Source organism: Zingiber officinale, chromosome 2B (assembly GCF_018446385.1).
Source record: "Zingiber officinale cultivar Zhangliang chromosome 2B, Zo_v1.1, whole genome shotgun sequence".
Taxonomy (NCBI): domain Eukaryota; kingdom Viridiplantae; phylum Streptophyta; class Magnoliopsida; order Zingiberales; family Zingiberaceae; genus Zingiber; species Zingiber officinale.
The window spans coordinates 138,247,809-138,264,788 of NC_055989.1; the positions used below are offsets into that span (position 1 = coordinate 138,247,809).

Genomic DNA, 16,980 nt, shown 5'->3' on the forward strand with positions numbered 1-16,980 from the left:
GACCACAAGTGGCGACAGTGAAAAGGCATGGGGACGAGTAAATGAGATGGAGGAGGGATGCGATATCTTCGGGAGAGGATGAGCGATGACGATGACGACAAGAGCTAGGCGAGTGAGGTGGAGAATTGGACTGTGGTCTCAAAGTCAAAGATGAGGAGGGAATAGTGAAAGTCCATGGCCGGAGTTGGCTGGCAGGTAGCTAAAGAAATAGCAAATATGCATGTTGCAAATATAATTTGAATGGATAGGATAAAGAAGACGATCTGTATTTATAATTATAATAAAAAAATTAATTAAATAAATATATAGTTGAATTAAAAATAACATTACAAGGGGCAAAAAATGATTTGTCAAAATACTAAGGATGCAAAGATACAATAAATTTATGAACCATGTCTCCAACTTATATGTAAATTAAAAAATTTTGAATTAATAAAAAAATTGAAAACAAAACAACATATGCTTTTTTTTCCCTTCTTTTGACTTGATATTTACTTGATGGTTGAGAATTATTGGTTTTGTTTTTGTTTTCCTCTTTACTTAGTATAGGGATGGAACCACTCAAGGATGGGCTACAACCTAGGATAGCCCTTGAGTGGCTCCGTCTCTGCTTCTAGTTTCAAGGATAATATATGTTTATGTAGTATAATGTCAAATAGTAATCTTCACAATAGTTGTAAGGATCTAGATGAGCATGCCCAATTGCACATATTGTATGAGAACATGAGAAACCATAAAAGTCGAACTTATGACAAGTATAATGTCTTTCAAACAAATCAACAACATAAATAGTACTGGTGCTTACTTGGAATCTTGTATTGAAACAAGGGTGAATATTGTAATGTATAGCCAAACTACTATACTTTTTTAGTAGATCTTCAACAAAGGGAGTCATTCTGGTTAATAATTTTTCACCAATCTACCTACGAAAATAAGACCATTTGGATAATTTTCTCCAGATGTACTTGAAGGATCAAAAAGGAGAGATAGAGGGGGGGGGGGTGAATATTGGTCGTTTAAAACTCTTTCTTTTTGTATTGATTTGTAAAATGATTATCAAAGTAACAGCGAAAAAATAATATAGAATACTCAGGTGGTTACTTGGTTTGGAGCCTATGTTGACTCCTACTCCAAGACCCAAATTATTCTTGATCGCATCGTTGGGCAATTCACTATAGCTCTTCTTTCAAAAACCTTCAGAAAGAAGCAATTCGTACAAATAAAGTATAAGATAGTAATAACCTACTATCTTATATGAGATTAAGTACAATGCAAGCTAAATGTAAATATATCAAAAAGAATAGCGATGAAGATCATCGACACTTGGTCGGAGCAGTAGCTTGCTTGATGATGAGTAGCAGGGCAGTAGCACGAACAGAGACTATGCACAGAGATGAACCAAAAACTTGATACCTTGCCTTGGACCTCGAGCTCCCCTTTTATAAGCATGGTTCGATCGACTGAAAAGATGTTTGATAGACTAATCCTTTCGGTTGACCGACCCCTCTATTGATCGATTGAACCATCAGCTTTCCTTCTCTATTCAGATCTGATCACATCCTCATTAATAGCATTTATTGTTCGATCAACTGATCATCTTGTTCGGTCGATCAAACAGAGCACTTTCCTTGTTTGCCAAGATCTGAAATTAATTCACCATTAATTCTCTGATTGTTCGGTCGACCGATCAACCTGCCTTCCTTATTTGCTTTGGCTTGATCTAATCTTTGCCATGCCATCAAGGTTCGGTCGGTCGATCTACTGGTCTGGTAGATCGATCATGCATTTGTCTAAACTCTGCTTTGGTCTAATCTCTAGTCTGAGTCAACCTGGTTCGATCGCCCGATCCCTAGGTTCGGTCGACCGATCAAGTCAGATCCTATAAACTAGTGTTAAACAAAATATTCCTACAACACAAAGTTAGGACAGTAATACATGATGCATGAGTAGTAATTGACAGTAGAATTATCTTGATCTCATTTTGAAAACTTTTCCGATTTCTTTAGTTGGATCAGCGACCTATGATTGTTCCTTTCCAGAATACGACCTCACCGTCACTTCTCTCCAGTTGCTTACCTCAACCTACCTGTCAAACATTGATCCTCCAAATTCATTTGGACTTTCCTCTGCTCAGTGTCTGATCACTTAATTCACTAAGACTTTTCTTGCAATACCACATTAACCAACATCAATAATAGTAATACAGAATACTATGGTAAAACTAAACTTAGATTTATCGAGATCTGCTGCATTGGTCGACCGTGTGCGGTCGACTGGAAAGCATTCGATCAACAAAGGTTTCCTTGCCTCATCAGGACCTAAGGTTTCCTCCCTTTAGGGTTTTCTCCACTTGCCTTCACTCACCAAGACTCAAGATTGGATTGACTCACCAAGGATTCGATATCGGGTCCTCCAAACTTATCGAATCCTTCTACCTGACTTTCACGATCTACTGAGATTTTCCTTGCCTAGCTGCAACTAGGACTTCCCTTGCTTAACCGTAGTTAGGACTTGTCACTCGGTTGACTTCTCACTCTTAGTTAGCCATGACTAGGATTCCCCTTGATCAAGCTCTATTAAACATATTTGTCAGATATTAAAACCTTCGAGGTCGATTGCACTAATAGTACTATATTATGCCACATATTTCTAATTCACATACATGCTTCAAGACTATGTTCATGTACTCTGAACCATTAGTAGATAGCATGTGGAACCTGTGTGTGTATGAAAATAGGCATTAGACCATTTTTCATTCTTCACTTTCACAACTCACTCATATCTCTCAGTATGATACATCCTCATTTTATCCATGCACTTATTATAAGTGAGTTTAGTGCATGCTCGTGCTGCAACCCATAACAACTTTACATTCTCTCTATTTTTACAATCTAATATCAAGTTCTTGGATAAGTGCATAAAGCAGTAACTGTATTATGATTCCGAAAATACATCTTTAACATCATGTAGTATGTTAGGATTTCTATCACTAATAATTGATATGCATTTATATCATATTAACTCATTTCGAAGTTCGAACAAGAATCATTCCCAAGCAAGCTTACTTTCAATTTCTACAATTGCAAAAGCTATTGGGAATAATCCATTGGACCTGTCCACATCAGTTACCATCATAAGAACTCTAGGATACTTCCCTGTAAGGTAGCAAGTATCAATACCAATAACTGGACGTAGATATTCAACAAAGGCATGCATACAAGCCTCAATAGACCAAAAGATACGTTGAAAGTGATTATCATGTGTAGACCTTATGTGCATCATCGTCTGATTATCTCTAATATTTAATTCGCTAATAAATGCATATATATCATTGTACAATTCAGCATAATCACTATGTACATTAATCATTGCTTGGAGTTTAGCTCTCAATGCTTTCTGATATGATATTGTCACTTCAATTTTTTTTTTTAAATATATGCTATAATATTATCATCTTTGCAGTGTACTTTGTTGGTGCAATATCCCTTAGGCCAAGGTTGACCTGGTTGACCAAGCTTGAGTCTTGGTTTGGATTTCGATGTTTGACAATAAGAAATTGATTGCAGAAGAGTCAAGTAGGTCAAGGTTGACTGGATACTTGACTGTGAAAGTCCTGGTGAGTGAAGCCAGGCAGAATGAAAGTCCTGGTGAGTGAAGCCAGGCAGAAGGAAAACCCTAGTGAGTGAAGCCAGGTGAAAGTCCTGGTGAGTGAAGCCAGGCAAGGGAAAATCCAGATGGATCAAGGATGATCAGACATCTGGTGTTGGGAAGTCCAAGTAAGTCAAAGGATTGACTGGATACTTGGCACGAGGAAATTCAGATGGGTCAAAGGGATTGACCAGACATCTGGTGGAAGTCCAAGTAGGTCAAGGGAGTGACCAGATACTTGGCACAAAGATAAAAGTCCAAGTGGGTTAAAGGGATTGACCGGACACTTGGTGAGGAGTCCTAGCAGGTCAAGGGAATGACTAGATGCTAGGCATGACGTACCAACAGGTCAAGGTTGACCGGATGTTGGTTTGGGAGGTTTGGGACTTGGTTTTGGGCAAATACCAAGTGCTGGATCGATCAGTGGATCGATCCAGGCTCTGGATCGATCCAGACCTTTCCCAGCGAACAGAAAGCCTCTGGATCGATCAGTGGATCGATCCAGATGTCCCAATCGATCAGTGAATCGATTGGGACACTGCTGCTTCGCGCGATAAGCGCTGGATCGATCCAGGCATTTTTCCAGAGCACAGAGGCGCTCTGGATCGATCCGTGGATCGATCCAAAGCCTCCCCGATTGATTGGGAATAATCGAATCGATCAGGATCCGACCGTTGGCGTCGATAAAGGCCGCAGGCGCACGATTCCTTTGGCATCGCTTCGCAGATTCATCTCAGATCTCTCGCCAGCTTCTCCACAGCACTCACAAAGCTCAGATCGCCAGTTCTTGAAGGATATTGGAAGGTTTCCAAGTCAAGAGGCGGATCAAAGCCAAGAAGAGAAGCTAGGGTTAGGGTTTGTACTCATTGTAAACTTGTAAGCTTGTATTTCTTGTATCCTTTCCCTCTCTTCTTGTGTTGAGTCTTGTAGGGCTTCTCCGCCCTTGGTAGTTACCATAAAGGAGAGTTTTACTTAGTGAAGGGTGTGTGTGTTGGTGTGGATCCTTGGATTAGTCACCTCTTGTGAGGTGGATACCAAGTAAACCAACCGTGTTAGCGTTGTGTGATTGTTTCTTTGTATTTCCGCTGCACATCTTTGAAGAAACAAGCAACGCCGAGCAACGAGCGAACGCGATGAGCTATTCACCCCCCTCTAGCTACCTTTGGTCATAACAAGTGGTATCAGAGCGATGCCGCTCTTCACTGGAATCATCGCCGGAAGGGTCAAGCAAAACAAGAAGAGCTAGAGGGTAAAGAAGTTGAAGCAAAATTGTCAAAGTCAAAGAAATTCAAGAAGCTCAACTTCAAGATGCAATTCCAAGATGGGCTTGGATTTGACACAAGGGTGGCTCCACCATACACATCGGCAAGCTTCGATTCTTGGAGATCAAGAATCAAAAATTTTCTTATGATGGAGATAGAGCAATGGTTTGCTCTAATGGAAGGCTTCAAAGCTCCAACAAACTCCAAGGGCAAGCTTCTCAAGAAAAGCAAATGGAGCTCGGAGCAAGTCCAAAGGTGCGAGGCAAATGACAAAGTGACCAAGCTTTTGGTCAATTTATTGTCAAACACCGTCCTTTGCAAAATTGGAAAATTTGAAGATGCAAAGGAATTATGGAGCAAATTGGCCAAGCTTCATGAAGAGATCTCATCCACTGTACAAGAGCAAGAAGTATCCAGAGAGGGTGACTCTTTGGAGCAAGACCAAGAGAAGGACTCCAAGGTTGAGAGATGCTCAACCTCCGAAGAAGAAGTCCAAGAAGAAGCTTCATCCTCAAGGGAATGCATCGAAGGGAACAAGGAGGGAGCATACTCCTTGTTTCATATTCAAGATGATGAAGCCTCCACCTCTAGGATTGAGGGGGAGCGATCTTTGGTAACGCCGGATCAAGAAGAAGGAGAAGCCTCTACATCCGGGTCAAGAGACGAAGAGGAGGAAGAAGATTCTACCTCCACAAGTCAAGAAAAATCAAATGGAGGGAAATCAAGGTCCGATCAAGAGGAAGCTTCCACCTCCGGATCCAAAGGAAAAGATGCCACCCCTACAAGAAAAGGTATAAATATTTCAATTAATAATAAAAATCATATTATATGCTTTGAATGTAGGGAACATGGGCACTACAAGAGCAAGTGCCCCAAATTGGCCAAGAAAAAGGGTCAAATGGCAAAAAAAGGCAAGGAGATGCTCAAGGAGACCATCCCCGGAACAAAGAAGAGCAAGGAGCACATTGTGTGCTTCTTGTGCAACCAAAAGGGACATTACCGAAGTCAATGCCCTAAGGGGAAGAAGGTGGTTAAGGCTCATGGAGGAAGCTCAATTCAAGGGGGAGCCTCCAAGGTAAAAAGAAAGGTAACTTTCATTGAGCCTACCCCTTTAAACTATGGTAAAAAGCATGAAAGTTCTAACTTATATCATTTTAATGCTATTTACCATGAAAATAGGAAGCATGATAGCGTTAAGGAAAAACATATAGCTTTTCATGCTAAAACCACTACACCTAGGGCTAGGAATGTGGGTAAAAGTATAGGCAAGAACTCTAAGGATTCTAGTTACAAGCCTAGAAACAAAAATGCTCATGGATCAAATGGAAAAACAAAAACTAAGGACTTAGTGATGGAAAATCAAGTCTTGAGGTCAAGACTTGACAAATTAGAAAAGACCCTAAAACGAATGGAAAATATCCTAAAAGGGCAAAACGAGCATAGCCTAGGTCTAGGAGCACAAAAGCCATCCAATGGCCATAGAGGTTTGAGATACAAACCCAAAGCTAAAAGGGATGTGCCTAGTTATCATAGGGTTCCATATAGCTATGAAACAAACCCTAAGTCTAGAGGTCAAGTCAAAGATACAAGGGAAGATATCCCTAGAAGTATCTTTGCAACAAAAGTGACTAAGACTTCTAAGAAGTCTAAGAAAGTCACTAACAAGATCACAAGGGAGGCTATCCCTAGAGCTGACCTAGAAAATGTGACCAAGGCTTCTAAGAAGCCCAACAAAGTCACTAGGAAGGTAACTAGGGAAGTTATCCCTAGTGAGTACCTAGAGCATCCAAGGAGCACCAATAGGTGTTGGGTTCCTAGGAGCATTTTCTCTACCCCATAAATGGGTTAGAGAGTGTCAACTCCGATTAGAAGGGTAGTTAACCCAACTTTGAGGAAATTGACACTCAAGGAGCATTTTCAAGGTTTTGTTAACCTTTGAAAATGAAATGAAATTATTATTTACTCCTTGAAAGAGTAAAATGTGCCTAATGGTGGAAGAATTGATTTTAATCTTAAATGGCACATATTGGGAAATTTATAAGAACTACCAAGTTGGGATTTTGGTATGTTCTTAGGAAATTTAAGGCGATCCGGGCCTTAATTTAAAGGTGCTACTCTTGTGGAAAAATGAAATATGCCAACATTTGAGGATATGCTTATTTTCAATTGGCATACATTAATTAAGGGAATTAGAAATGTCAATTTAGGCTTTGGCATTTTCTTGAAGCACTTTAGGGCAATCTAGGTTTAAGTTGTAAGTTTAGCTAAGATTTTAAGGATACTTAGATAGTTAATCTAGGTATATTTTATTTATGCTAAATCTTGTCATGATTGTTGCCCATCATATGCCATGACATCATGTCTATTTTTGCATTCATGTTTTATTATGAAAAATCCAAAAATACCATGTCATGACATTCATACATCATGTAGTTATAGGAATCTTTCTTTTGAAAGTTATTTTATTTTGATGTATGCCATAACATTATCATGCATTAGTTTAATTCCTGGTAATTAAGGACAAATGACATTTAACAACACTTATTAACAAGTGACATTCTAGGTGGATGTCTAATATCTCTAAAGTGCCTAGATAGATATGCATGATCCCTAGTTTAGGGCAAAACCAAAATCTACATCTCACAAAGACTATAAGGTGACTTGTATGTGTTTTAGTGCACATTAGATACAAGTGAGATGTTAGGATGATGAACAAAGCTCGAGATGTTGATTTAGTGCATTCTTTTGAATTTTTAGGTTCATCAAAACACATAGTTATGTGTTTTCTCATCATTGGGAAAGCTAATGTACAAGTCATGTGCATTATGCCCAAGGAACATGATGGGATATTGGTTTTGAAAATGTGTTTAAAAATGCTTTTGGAAAACCATGGTGAAGGCTATCTTTTGATAGTAATCACCATTGAATAGTTAGACACAAACTTGAAGAAAACGCTAAAGTTTTAGTAAATTTTCAAGCTTGTGTCAATCTTTGAAAAATATGATGTATTCTCATAGAAAACTATTTTTCCATGATTAAGTATGCCCTAAATAATGTCTACACGAAATTTCATGATTTTTGGATTTTTGTAGAATTTTCTAGGGGTTTCTGAAGTTGACTGAAATGGAATTTCAGCAACTATCAGAGCTCCGATCGATTCATGGATCGATTGGAGTGCCTGAATTGATCCGTGGATCGATTCAGAAGGCAAGTCTCCCGCAAGCAGAAGCTCGCTGGATCGATCAGCCGATCGATCCAGGTAGTCTGAATCGATCAGTGGATCGATTCAAAAAGGTTCAATCGATTGGAACCCAACTCCAATCGATCCAAGTTGTTGATTTTGACTGGGAAGGCCTGATTTCAGCATCTTTGAACCTCTTTGAGTCTAGGTAACCATTCCAAACCCCTAAAATACATTTGTATACATACAAAGGGTGTTTTCATGTGAAAACAAGGATGGACTGGTTAAGGAAGGCTTCATTGAAGTTTAGGTTGAGGTTTGTTTCAAATTTTGAGTATTTGAACCTCAAAACTTCAAAATTTAGGTTTCCTAAAGGTTTAGGGATACCAAGTCATTGTTGGTGCAATGACAGAAGTTACCACGATGTCTTTAGGGGGAGGGACTCTTTGAAGACATGAAAAATTATTTTTCATGAACCTTGGAAGGTGGTTAACCTTCTTTAAAGAAAATGCTCATGTGTGAGTTGTTGAACTTGAAATGGGGAGTGGATATCCTCATTATTTCAAGAGGGAACTCAAGTGGTTAGAAAATGCTCAAGGTTGAGTATTTGTCTACATTGAGGAAGGGTTAAGGATAAATGAAGGGTATGAGACCTTCATTTGGGTCATTAGACCATGTCAGTGCTCCAGAGCAAGCATTATTTGGAAATGAAGGGAATGTGCTCTTCATTATCGTGTTGGTCACAACGAGTGAAGTTGTGAACAACGATGAGCAACTTTTCAGGGGGAGAGTTTTCAACAATGGGGCATTTGTTGAAGAGTGCCCAAGATTGAGGCACGGGTTGAGGTGTGCTCAAGGATGGGTTGATGTGTGCCAATAGGGGGAGAATGTGTGGTTTAAGTTAGACCTTCATTACCTATGGGGGATGTCATAGGGGGAGAATGAAGGGAACCGACATTCATACTTTGGCATGAATGGAGTTAAGGCTATTGGATTAGCTTAACTCAGAATGGTCCAAACTTAAAGGTATTGTCAAACATCAAAAAGGGGAGATTGTTGGTGCAATATCCCTTAGGCCAAGGTTGACCTGGTTGACCAAGCTTGAGTCTTGGTTTGGATTTCGATGTTTGACAATAAGAAATTGATTGCAGAAGAGTCAAGTAGGTCAAGGTTGACTGGATACTTGACTGTGAAAGTTCTGGTGAGTGAAGCCAGGCAGAATGAAAGTCCTGGTGAGTGAAGCCAGGCAGAAGGAAAACCCTAGTGAGTGAAGCCAGGTGAAAGTCCTGGTGAGTGAAGCCAGGCAAGGGAAAATCCAGATGGATCAAGGATGATCAAACATCTGGTGTTGGGAAGTCCAAGTAAGTCAAAGGATTGACTGGATACTTGGCACGAGGAAATTCAGATGGGTCAAAGGGATTGACCAGACATCTGGTGGAAGTCCAAGTAGGTCAAGGGAGTGACAAGATACTTGGCACGAAGATAAAAGTCCAAGTGGGTCAAAGGGATTGATCGGACACTTGGTGAGGAGTCCTAGCAGGTCAAGGGAATGACTAGATGCTAGGCATGATGTACTAACAGGTTAAGGTTGACCGGATGTTGGTTTGGGAGGTTTGGGACTTGGTTTTGGGCAAATACCAAGTGCTGGATCGATCAGTGGATCGATCCAGGCTCTGGATCGATCAGTGGATCGATCCAGACCTTTCCCAGTGAACAGAAAGCCTCTGGATCGATCAGTGGATCGATCCAGATGTCCCAATCGATCAGTGAATCGATTGGGACGCTGCTGCTTCGCGCGATAAGCGCTGGATCGATCCGTGGATCGATCCAGGCATTTTTCCAGAGCACAGAGGCGCTCTGGATCGATCCGTGGATCGATCCAAAGCCTCCCCGATCGATTGGGAATAATCGAATCGATCAGGATCCGACCGTTGGCGTCGATAAAGGCCGCAGGCGCACGATTCCTTCGGCATCGCTTCGCAGATTCATCTCAGATCTCTCGCCAGCTTCTCCACAGCACTCACAAAGCTCAGATCGCCAGTTCTTGAAGGATCTTGGAAGGTTTCCAAGTCAAGAGGCGGATCAAAGCCAAGAAGAGAAGCTAGGGTTAGGGTTTGTACTCATTATAAGCTTGTAAGCTTGTATTTCTTGTATCCTTTCCCTCTCTTCTTGTGTTGAGTCTTGTAGGGCTTCTCCGCCCTTGGTAGTTACCATAAAGGAGAGTTTTACTTAGTGAAGGGTATGTGTGTTGGTGTGGATCCTTGGATTAGTCACCTCTTGTGAGGTGGATACCAAGTAAACCAACCGTGTTAGCGTTGTGTGATTGTTTCTTTGTATTTCCGCTGCACATCTTTGAAGAAACAAGCAACGCCGAGCAACGAGCTATTCCCCCCCCCCCCCCCCCCCCTCTAGCTACTTTTGGTCATAACATACTTCTCACTAATCATGACTTGTTCTTGGAGCAACCCAAGAACAATCTTTCCTCATAGATGATAAGCATGTGTGCAATTTGTCAAACAAAGTGATCCAAAAATTTCCAAGCCCTCTAGCAACAATTCTCCAAGCATAAGGTTGAACCTTACAAATAAACTTCATTTTATAACTTCTTGTCTCCTTGCATCTGATCTCAAGGCCTTTATATATCATGTAATCATCTAAAGCTTTTCTAAACCTTTTTCCTTCAAAGAGAACTTAGCTAACTTTTGATGATTTGTCATTGCTCTCCGTTTATAATATTAGTCAATTAGATCCTAACACCAATGAATTGGATTACAATAGTTGACTTGATTGAGCTGTGAACAAAAATATTCTATTTGCTGGCTCCTAAGCCTGAGTCGATTGCTTAGACAAATCTATTGGGATCGGTGTATTATTGTGGTAGAGAGGATGAATGCCACTTGTTTCCTACATTATTTGTGTTCTATAAAAATATTGCAATGGAATTAAAGAACATAAAAATAAATGAACAACAAACCAGAAAACACTAGAATTTTTTATGTGGTTCAAGATTCCCAAAAATTGCTACATCCACATGCTATTCACATATATCCATTATCTATCTCCTCTTTAGTTAAATATGAGAGGAGGAGAAATCTCTTACAAATTCAACATAATATAGTACTAAATACAAGAATAAAATAAGAAAAAATAAGTTTTGAGGAGACAAGGTATTGGAGTGATTTTCATTGAGTATTAGCGGGATTTACATTGAGTGGATTTTTTTTTGTCTCAAAGCCCCTAGAGCCCCTTTTATAGCCTTCATGCTAAATCCTATCATTTCTACTCTAGCAACCATCGGTCAACTAATCATCAATCAATATTTATTGATCCTTCAAATCTTATTTGAATTGTGTCATTAAAGCTTCCATCTTTGGCTTCATTTGAAATGGTCGTTGTAACATCAATTTACTAGACTCACAAGTAGTCAATTGATCAATGCTTAGTGGAATACTCTAGTCAACTCTAGATATTTTATGCACCTCAAATAGAATTCAATTGACTCATTGAGTCAACTGGTTAACTTTCTATTAATTTGTTAAAGTTTGAACCATCAATCAATTGATCCTTACTCATTAGATGACTGATCCAAATCAAACTTAACTTTGGGACTTTGGACCAAAAGTCAATTGATACACACTGATCAATTGACTGCTTTACACCATAAAACTCCTTATACACATGAAGAGTGGTTTCTCAGCCATTAGTCGACTAGATCCCAACACTAATTTACTGGGTCACCTGACTTCGACCATTTCTAAGGATTAGTCCACCTAAGTTATTACCTACCCTTTCTACCTTGTGTATAGTTCACTCCAGTCAAATCTCATATGGTGTTTCTACTAACCTTGATGTATTCTCATATATCTCGGATTCAGCAAGCCCTTGACTTATTCTCATGCCATCCTTCACATAGTTTACCTCCTTGGTTTGTCATACTTTAATGCTCCTCTTCTTGTGGTCTCTTTGATGCTCATCCTTCATAGATCGTACATACCTTAATCCATCAAGCCATCAAATAACTTGGTTGTGCTAAGGTAACCTGTATAGCTGGTAGATCCTACACAATTTAAAACACATATTAGATATACAACAAACCTAATTTAAACCTTTTGCCTAACTCATCAAAACACTTAGCTACATCACATTAGTAGGGGATAAAGTCTTCGATATACTCATCTCTTCAATCAACTAGATTCCGTTATAGTTTAATAGAACCTAACTTTGACCATCTTAACAATAGTCTTTTGCCTATGTTGAGATCTATCCTAACCACATATGCACATGTCAATCAACTCTTGTAGTTGACCACTAGAGTCTTAGCTTCACAATTTAAATTTACCCCATGGGTATCTCTTATCAAGTTAATCATCTCTTGAATACACTGAACCCTCAATTAGTTCCATGTGTCATCCTTCCCACTTCACCTACATAGCGCACCTCCATTAGTTGTCATCAATGTTGCTCTCACTACTCCTCATTGTACGGTCCTTCAGATGCTCCATGCCATCATTTTTTTTATCTCCATGGATCTTGAGCCATTGAGTTGCCAACTTGGTCATACCAAGTCATGCTCTAGAGAAACTCCAACACCATCTTAGTGCTTCTAGCTAGTGGTCCCTTTGTCACCTCATGCAACTTTTTTCAATCTCCATGAACCTTCAAATCATTCAGTGTGTTTCATTGACCATGCCAAGTCATCGTCCAACATAACTTTTACCTCATCAAGTCATGAGTTCTCCAAACTCCATGTGTGTCTTGCAAGTTCTTGCACACTCAAACACACATCAAATGAATATGCAAGTCCTAAATCCATATGTAGAAACTTCAAAATCCAACGTTAAACATGACCATTTAAGGAATGATTGCACCAACACAAAGAACAATCATCATAAAATGAGTGGATACTTACTTGTGAGAATGATGGAAAGAAACATTAGTTAATGAGTATACATCCTATTAGTGCAATTATCTTGAGGAGTCTAGTGCGACCTTGGGTTTTGATGTTTAGATAAAAGGTTTAAGTTAGGTTTTTATCTTGTGATTTGATATGTGTATTTGAGTGTATAGATCAAATTACAGTAATACACATAAAGCTTGGAGATATCATGGTTCTTGGAGAGATCATGACTTAATGAGGCCAAGTAATATAGATGATGACTTGGTTGGCCCAAGGTTGCACACTTAGTGCTTAGAGGTATGTAAAGATCAAAGAAGCGTGGTATGAGACATCCATGGAACCATAGAATATGAGCATTGAGATGGTATTGGAGCAGCTGTAAAGCAATGACTTGGCACCACAAAATTGGAAGCTCAATAGCTCTAGTTTTATAGAGATTGAAGAAGGATGACCAAGCATTTGAGGGATCACAAGACAAGAAGCATAGAGGCAGCGAAGATGATAGTTGATGGAGGCATACTACATAGGTAAATATATAAAGGATGACATCTGGAGGAGTCAAGTACATGTGTGCATCTGAGGAACTGAGTAACTTGACAAAAGATGGCTAAGGGGCAAAGTCAAGCTATGATGGTAAGACTCTGTTTGTGAGTTATAAGAGTTGAGTAACCTGTATGCATAGGACAAGGATAGAACTCAATATAGGTGAATTTGATCATCATGATGATTGTAATTAAGAGTTCAATCAATTGGAATTTGAATTTGATTGTGATGGAATGGAGAAAACCAAATTCCCAAAGTTTTGGAGTTTCTGGTTTGGATCAATTGATTAGTGGAATAGAGAAACCAAAAACCTTAATGTTTTGGTGTTTGTGATTTGGATCAATCGATTAGTGAGTGATACAATTGACTTGTAAATTAATTAATTGTGGCTGAGGAGCTTATGAATGTAATATTCTCACTATGTGAAAAATGACTTTTTACTTCGTCACAATTTACTTCGTCAATTTAAATATACGAAGTAAAAGTGTATAAGCAACTTCGCTGCAAAAACCGACAAAGTATATACAAATATAGACTTCGCAGATTTAAAAACACGGGCTTCGCTTTAAACTGAAATAAGTTATTACTTCGGAAATTTGTTAAATACCGAAGTAGTAACGTCGTGAATACATTTTTTAGTGTTTACTCCGAAGTAATAGTACAAGAGTTAACTTTTATTTTTACAAAGAGACTCTGACCACTTTTATTTCCCCCCACTTCCTTTCGTTTTCTTGGGTTAGGGCTTCTGATGCTCCTCTTCCGAAATTGAGTTGTTGGACCTCCTCTTCCTTCCCCTTCTGAGCGGAGAATCGATCCACCTCTTTTTCCTTCTCCTAGGGTTCGTCCATCCGCAGCAGTCTGATCCTTGCCGAAATCCGCTGCGAAGGGTTAGAAAAGAGGCGATTTCGGGGATCCTGTTTCGCAAGCCGCGCGACCTGAAGGAAGGGTGTCGCCTTGGTCCGGTTTTGTAACTGTATTTTTGCCTTGCCCCTTCTTTGCAGCGGACGAAGCCATGGCGAACTCGTGGAGTAGAACGAAGAGAGCCTTCGGGCTTAATCTTTGCGTTTCTATCCCGCAAACCGCCGATATCGACGACGACGGCCCTCGTATGGCCGAGGCTGTGACCGGCGGCAGGAGGGACTCGACCGACGCCGCCTTCCCTTCGGATTCTTCGCCAGGAGGCTCGACGGCGACGCAGGAACTACAGCCGCAGATGCCCACAACGCCGAATCCGTCCTCTGGCGGCCTCCGGCTTCATAGATCCTTAGCAGATCGACGAAGGTGCGTACTTTTATGGTTTCTATTTGTTTATTTGCTTTGTGCTAGTTATTGATTATTCTTCAATTTGGTAATCCGCTTTTTGCTGAGGTTCTTGCGATTTCAAGAAACTTTGTCATGATAGAGGCATATATTTAGAGACTATAAAATGCTCCCTTTCGATGTGACTTTTATTTGTTTATTGTTCCATCAAAATAAGCAAACTCGCATTTTCACTCTTACATATTGTTGTCGCTTGTGCTCTTCCCGATAACGTCTTGCGGCCCCTTGATCTTGAGGATCAATACAATTTTACTTATTGGAAAAAGGGCGAGGATACTCTATTTTGAAATCAGTCAACAGTCTATCATAGCAAATTAGGCTCCACTGAGTCAACAGTCTGAGAAATCAGTCTAATGTTTTTGCTTCAGGTGATTACAATACAAATGGATACTCTATTTTGAACACCTTTGTGCATATGCGCCTTCAATTTGTTGAGAAAAATGTTGATGCCAAGGTTGTTAGGGCAGTTAAGTGGGTTCAGATTATGGCAGGCTTCTTCAATCATTTTTAGGTCTATTCTTTAATGCAGAAACTCAGTAATGAGGAGGCAGACTTGGAGCCACTAGATTCACAAGTTATTTCATTGCATTAAATTGATTGTACCTAATGACTATTATCTAAAGATATGTGTACTTAATTTTTTATCTCAATTTATCTAAGCAAGTTGAGAAGATTTTTGTCTCTACTAGGTTTTAGGTCATGGTGTATGGTTAGTTTTCTATTTGGCTTTGGGAAGAGGATGTGGACAAGAGAGCATAAAAGCAATGTCTATCCACCCAATCCCCTAAATCGAGGTTACGAAGCGTTTGACAACACCAATTACAATGGTTTTTTGGATGCAATATCATGAAGATAGAATACTTAAATGGATAAAATAACTTGGCATTTAAGTGATTTTCTTTTATGGAGTATCACATTCATACTTCTTAATATTTTTGTTAAATTAAAAATTTGAGTTGATGAATGACAATCTTTTTATCCACTAAAGTTTTCTTGAATTATTAATCTTAAAAGATAAAGCTGCTACTAAGCTATTTTTCAGTGCATATGTTTCTAAATGTGTTGCAGTCTTGCTCGGCAATGTGCTCAACTTTGGTTGAAGACACAGGAAGCTCTTGGGCACCCATTAGGATTTTCCAAGGAAAATGATCTCTTGTTTCAAAATATTCCAAATTCCCAATTGCAGAAGGTTCATTCCTTTTCAAATTTTAGTCTTATTATGTTGCTTAATGGGCTATAATGGTCTTAGTTGTTGGTAAGTTATAACACCTAAAGCAACAACTGTTGAATGATTGGTCATTTCCATTAGTTGAAAGATCTGCAGTCCCTAAGGTGTGATGCCATAAACTGTCTAGTAAAAATCTCTTCCTTCCATGTAGACATGTTTGAGTAACTGAACTTTTCTCTCCCCTTCCTTCCACCTTGCACTCCTTTCCTACCCTCCCTTCCCCTTTCCCTTCTTCCTAGTAGACAGAGCTTTAAAGTTTAAACAACTAGACTGGTTTGTCTGTTGAGTCGGAACTCTTTATGTTCCTTTGAATTAATTTAGAAGTCTTACACTGTTTGGTCTTTTTTGCTCCAATATTATTCGTGAATTTGTATTAGTGAATTTTTATTGTGTAAAATTAACAAAGGTTCATCATGTGTAATGTTTTTTTTTGTCCCATTCTATTGCTTTACCTCAAGGTATTGGAACGTCCTGGAGCATTTGTTCTTGAGATTGGCACTGAAGAGATGCCTCCTCATGATGTAGTTGAAGCAAGTAACCAGGTATGTTTGACACCGAAAAAAAGTAACTTCCTTATCTGGATAATGTGTTTCTCATAATTTATCCTGTAAAGTGGGACACAGTTTTGTACTATGTGAATCAAGCATTATATTTTGTTTTAGATATTACTAATTTAAATGATTATTTCAGTGGATAGTTATATCTTAGGGTCTTCCATTGGAGAACTGGTGCATTTTTTTTTCTCTTCCATTTTTTTCCTCTTTGCAGCTTAGAAGTCTCACTGTGGAGTACCTGAAAAAAAGAAGACTGAGTTGTGGAGAAGTTTCATCATATGGTACACCACGCCGACTTGTGGTAAGAACTCGAAGCTCGAAATGATCCTTTCCAATATTTTTTACTA

At 39.3% G+C, this 16,980-nt stretch overlaps 1 protein-coding gene across 1 annotated transcript; it reads left to right on the forward strand.

Moving 5' to 3' along the window:
• The first annotated feature begins 15,505 nt into the window (after positions 1-15,505).
• On the forward strand, positions 15,506-16,958 carry LOC122048760 (glycine--tRNA ligase, chloroplastic/mitochondrial 2-like). Its single transcript, XM_042610284.1, has 3 exons — positions 15,506-16,040; positions 16,538-16,621; positions 16,848-16,958. Exons 1-3 carry the CDS (start codon positions 15,909-15,911, stop codon positions 16,956-16,958), a joined length of 327 nt encoding a protein of 108 aa, XP_042466218.1. The 5' UTR covers positions 15,506-15,908.
• Positions 16,959-16,980: the final 22 nt, after the last annotated feature.

Coding starts and splice junctions, on each gene's coding strand:
- LOC122048760 (XM_042610284.1), top strand. CDS start 15,909: ATGTGTTGCAGTCTTGCTCGGCAATGTGCTCAACTTTGGTTGAAGACA. Junction 16,041..16,537: donor CAAATTCCCAATTGCAGAAG/GTTCATTCCTTT, acceptor CTTTACCTCAAG/GTATTGGAACGTCCTGGAGC. Junction 16,622..16,847: donor TAGTTGAAGCAAGTAACCAG/GTATGTTTGACA, acceptor TCCTCTTTGCAG/CTTAGAAGTCTCACTGTGGA.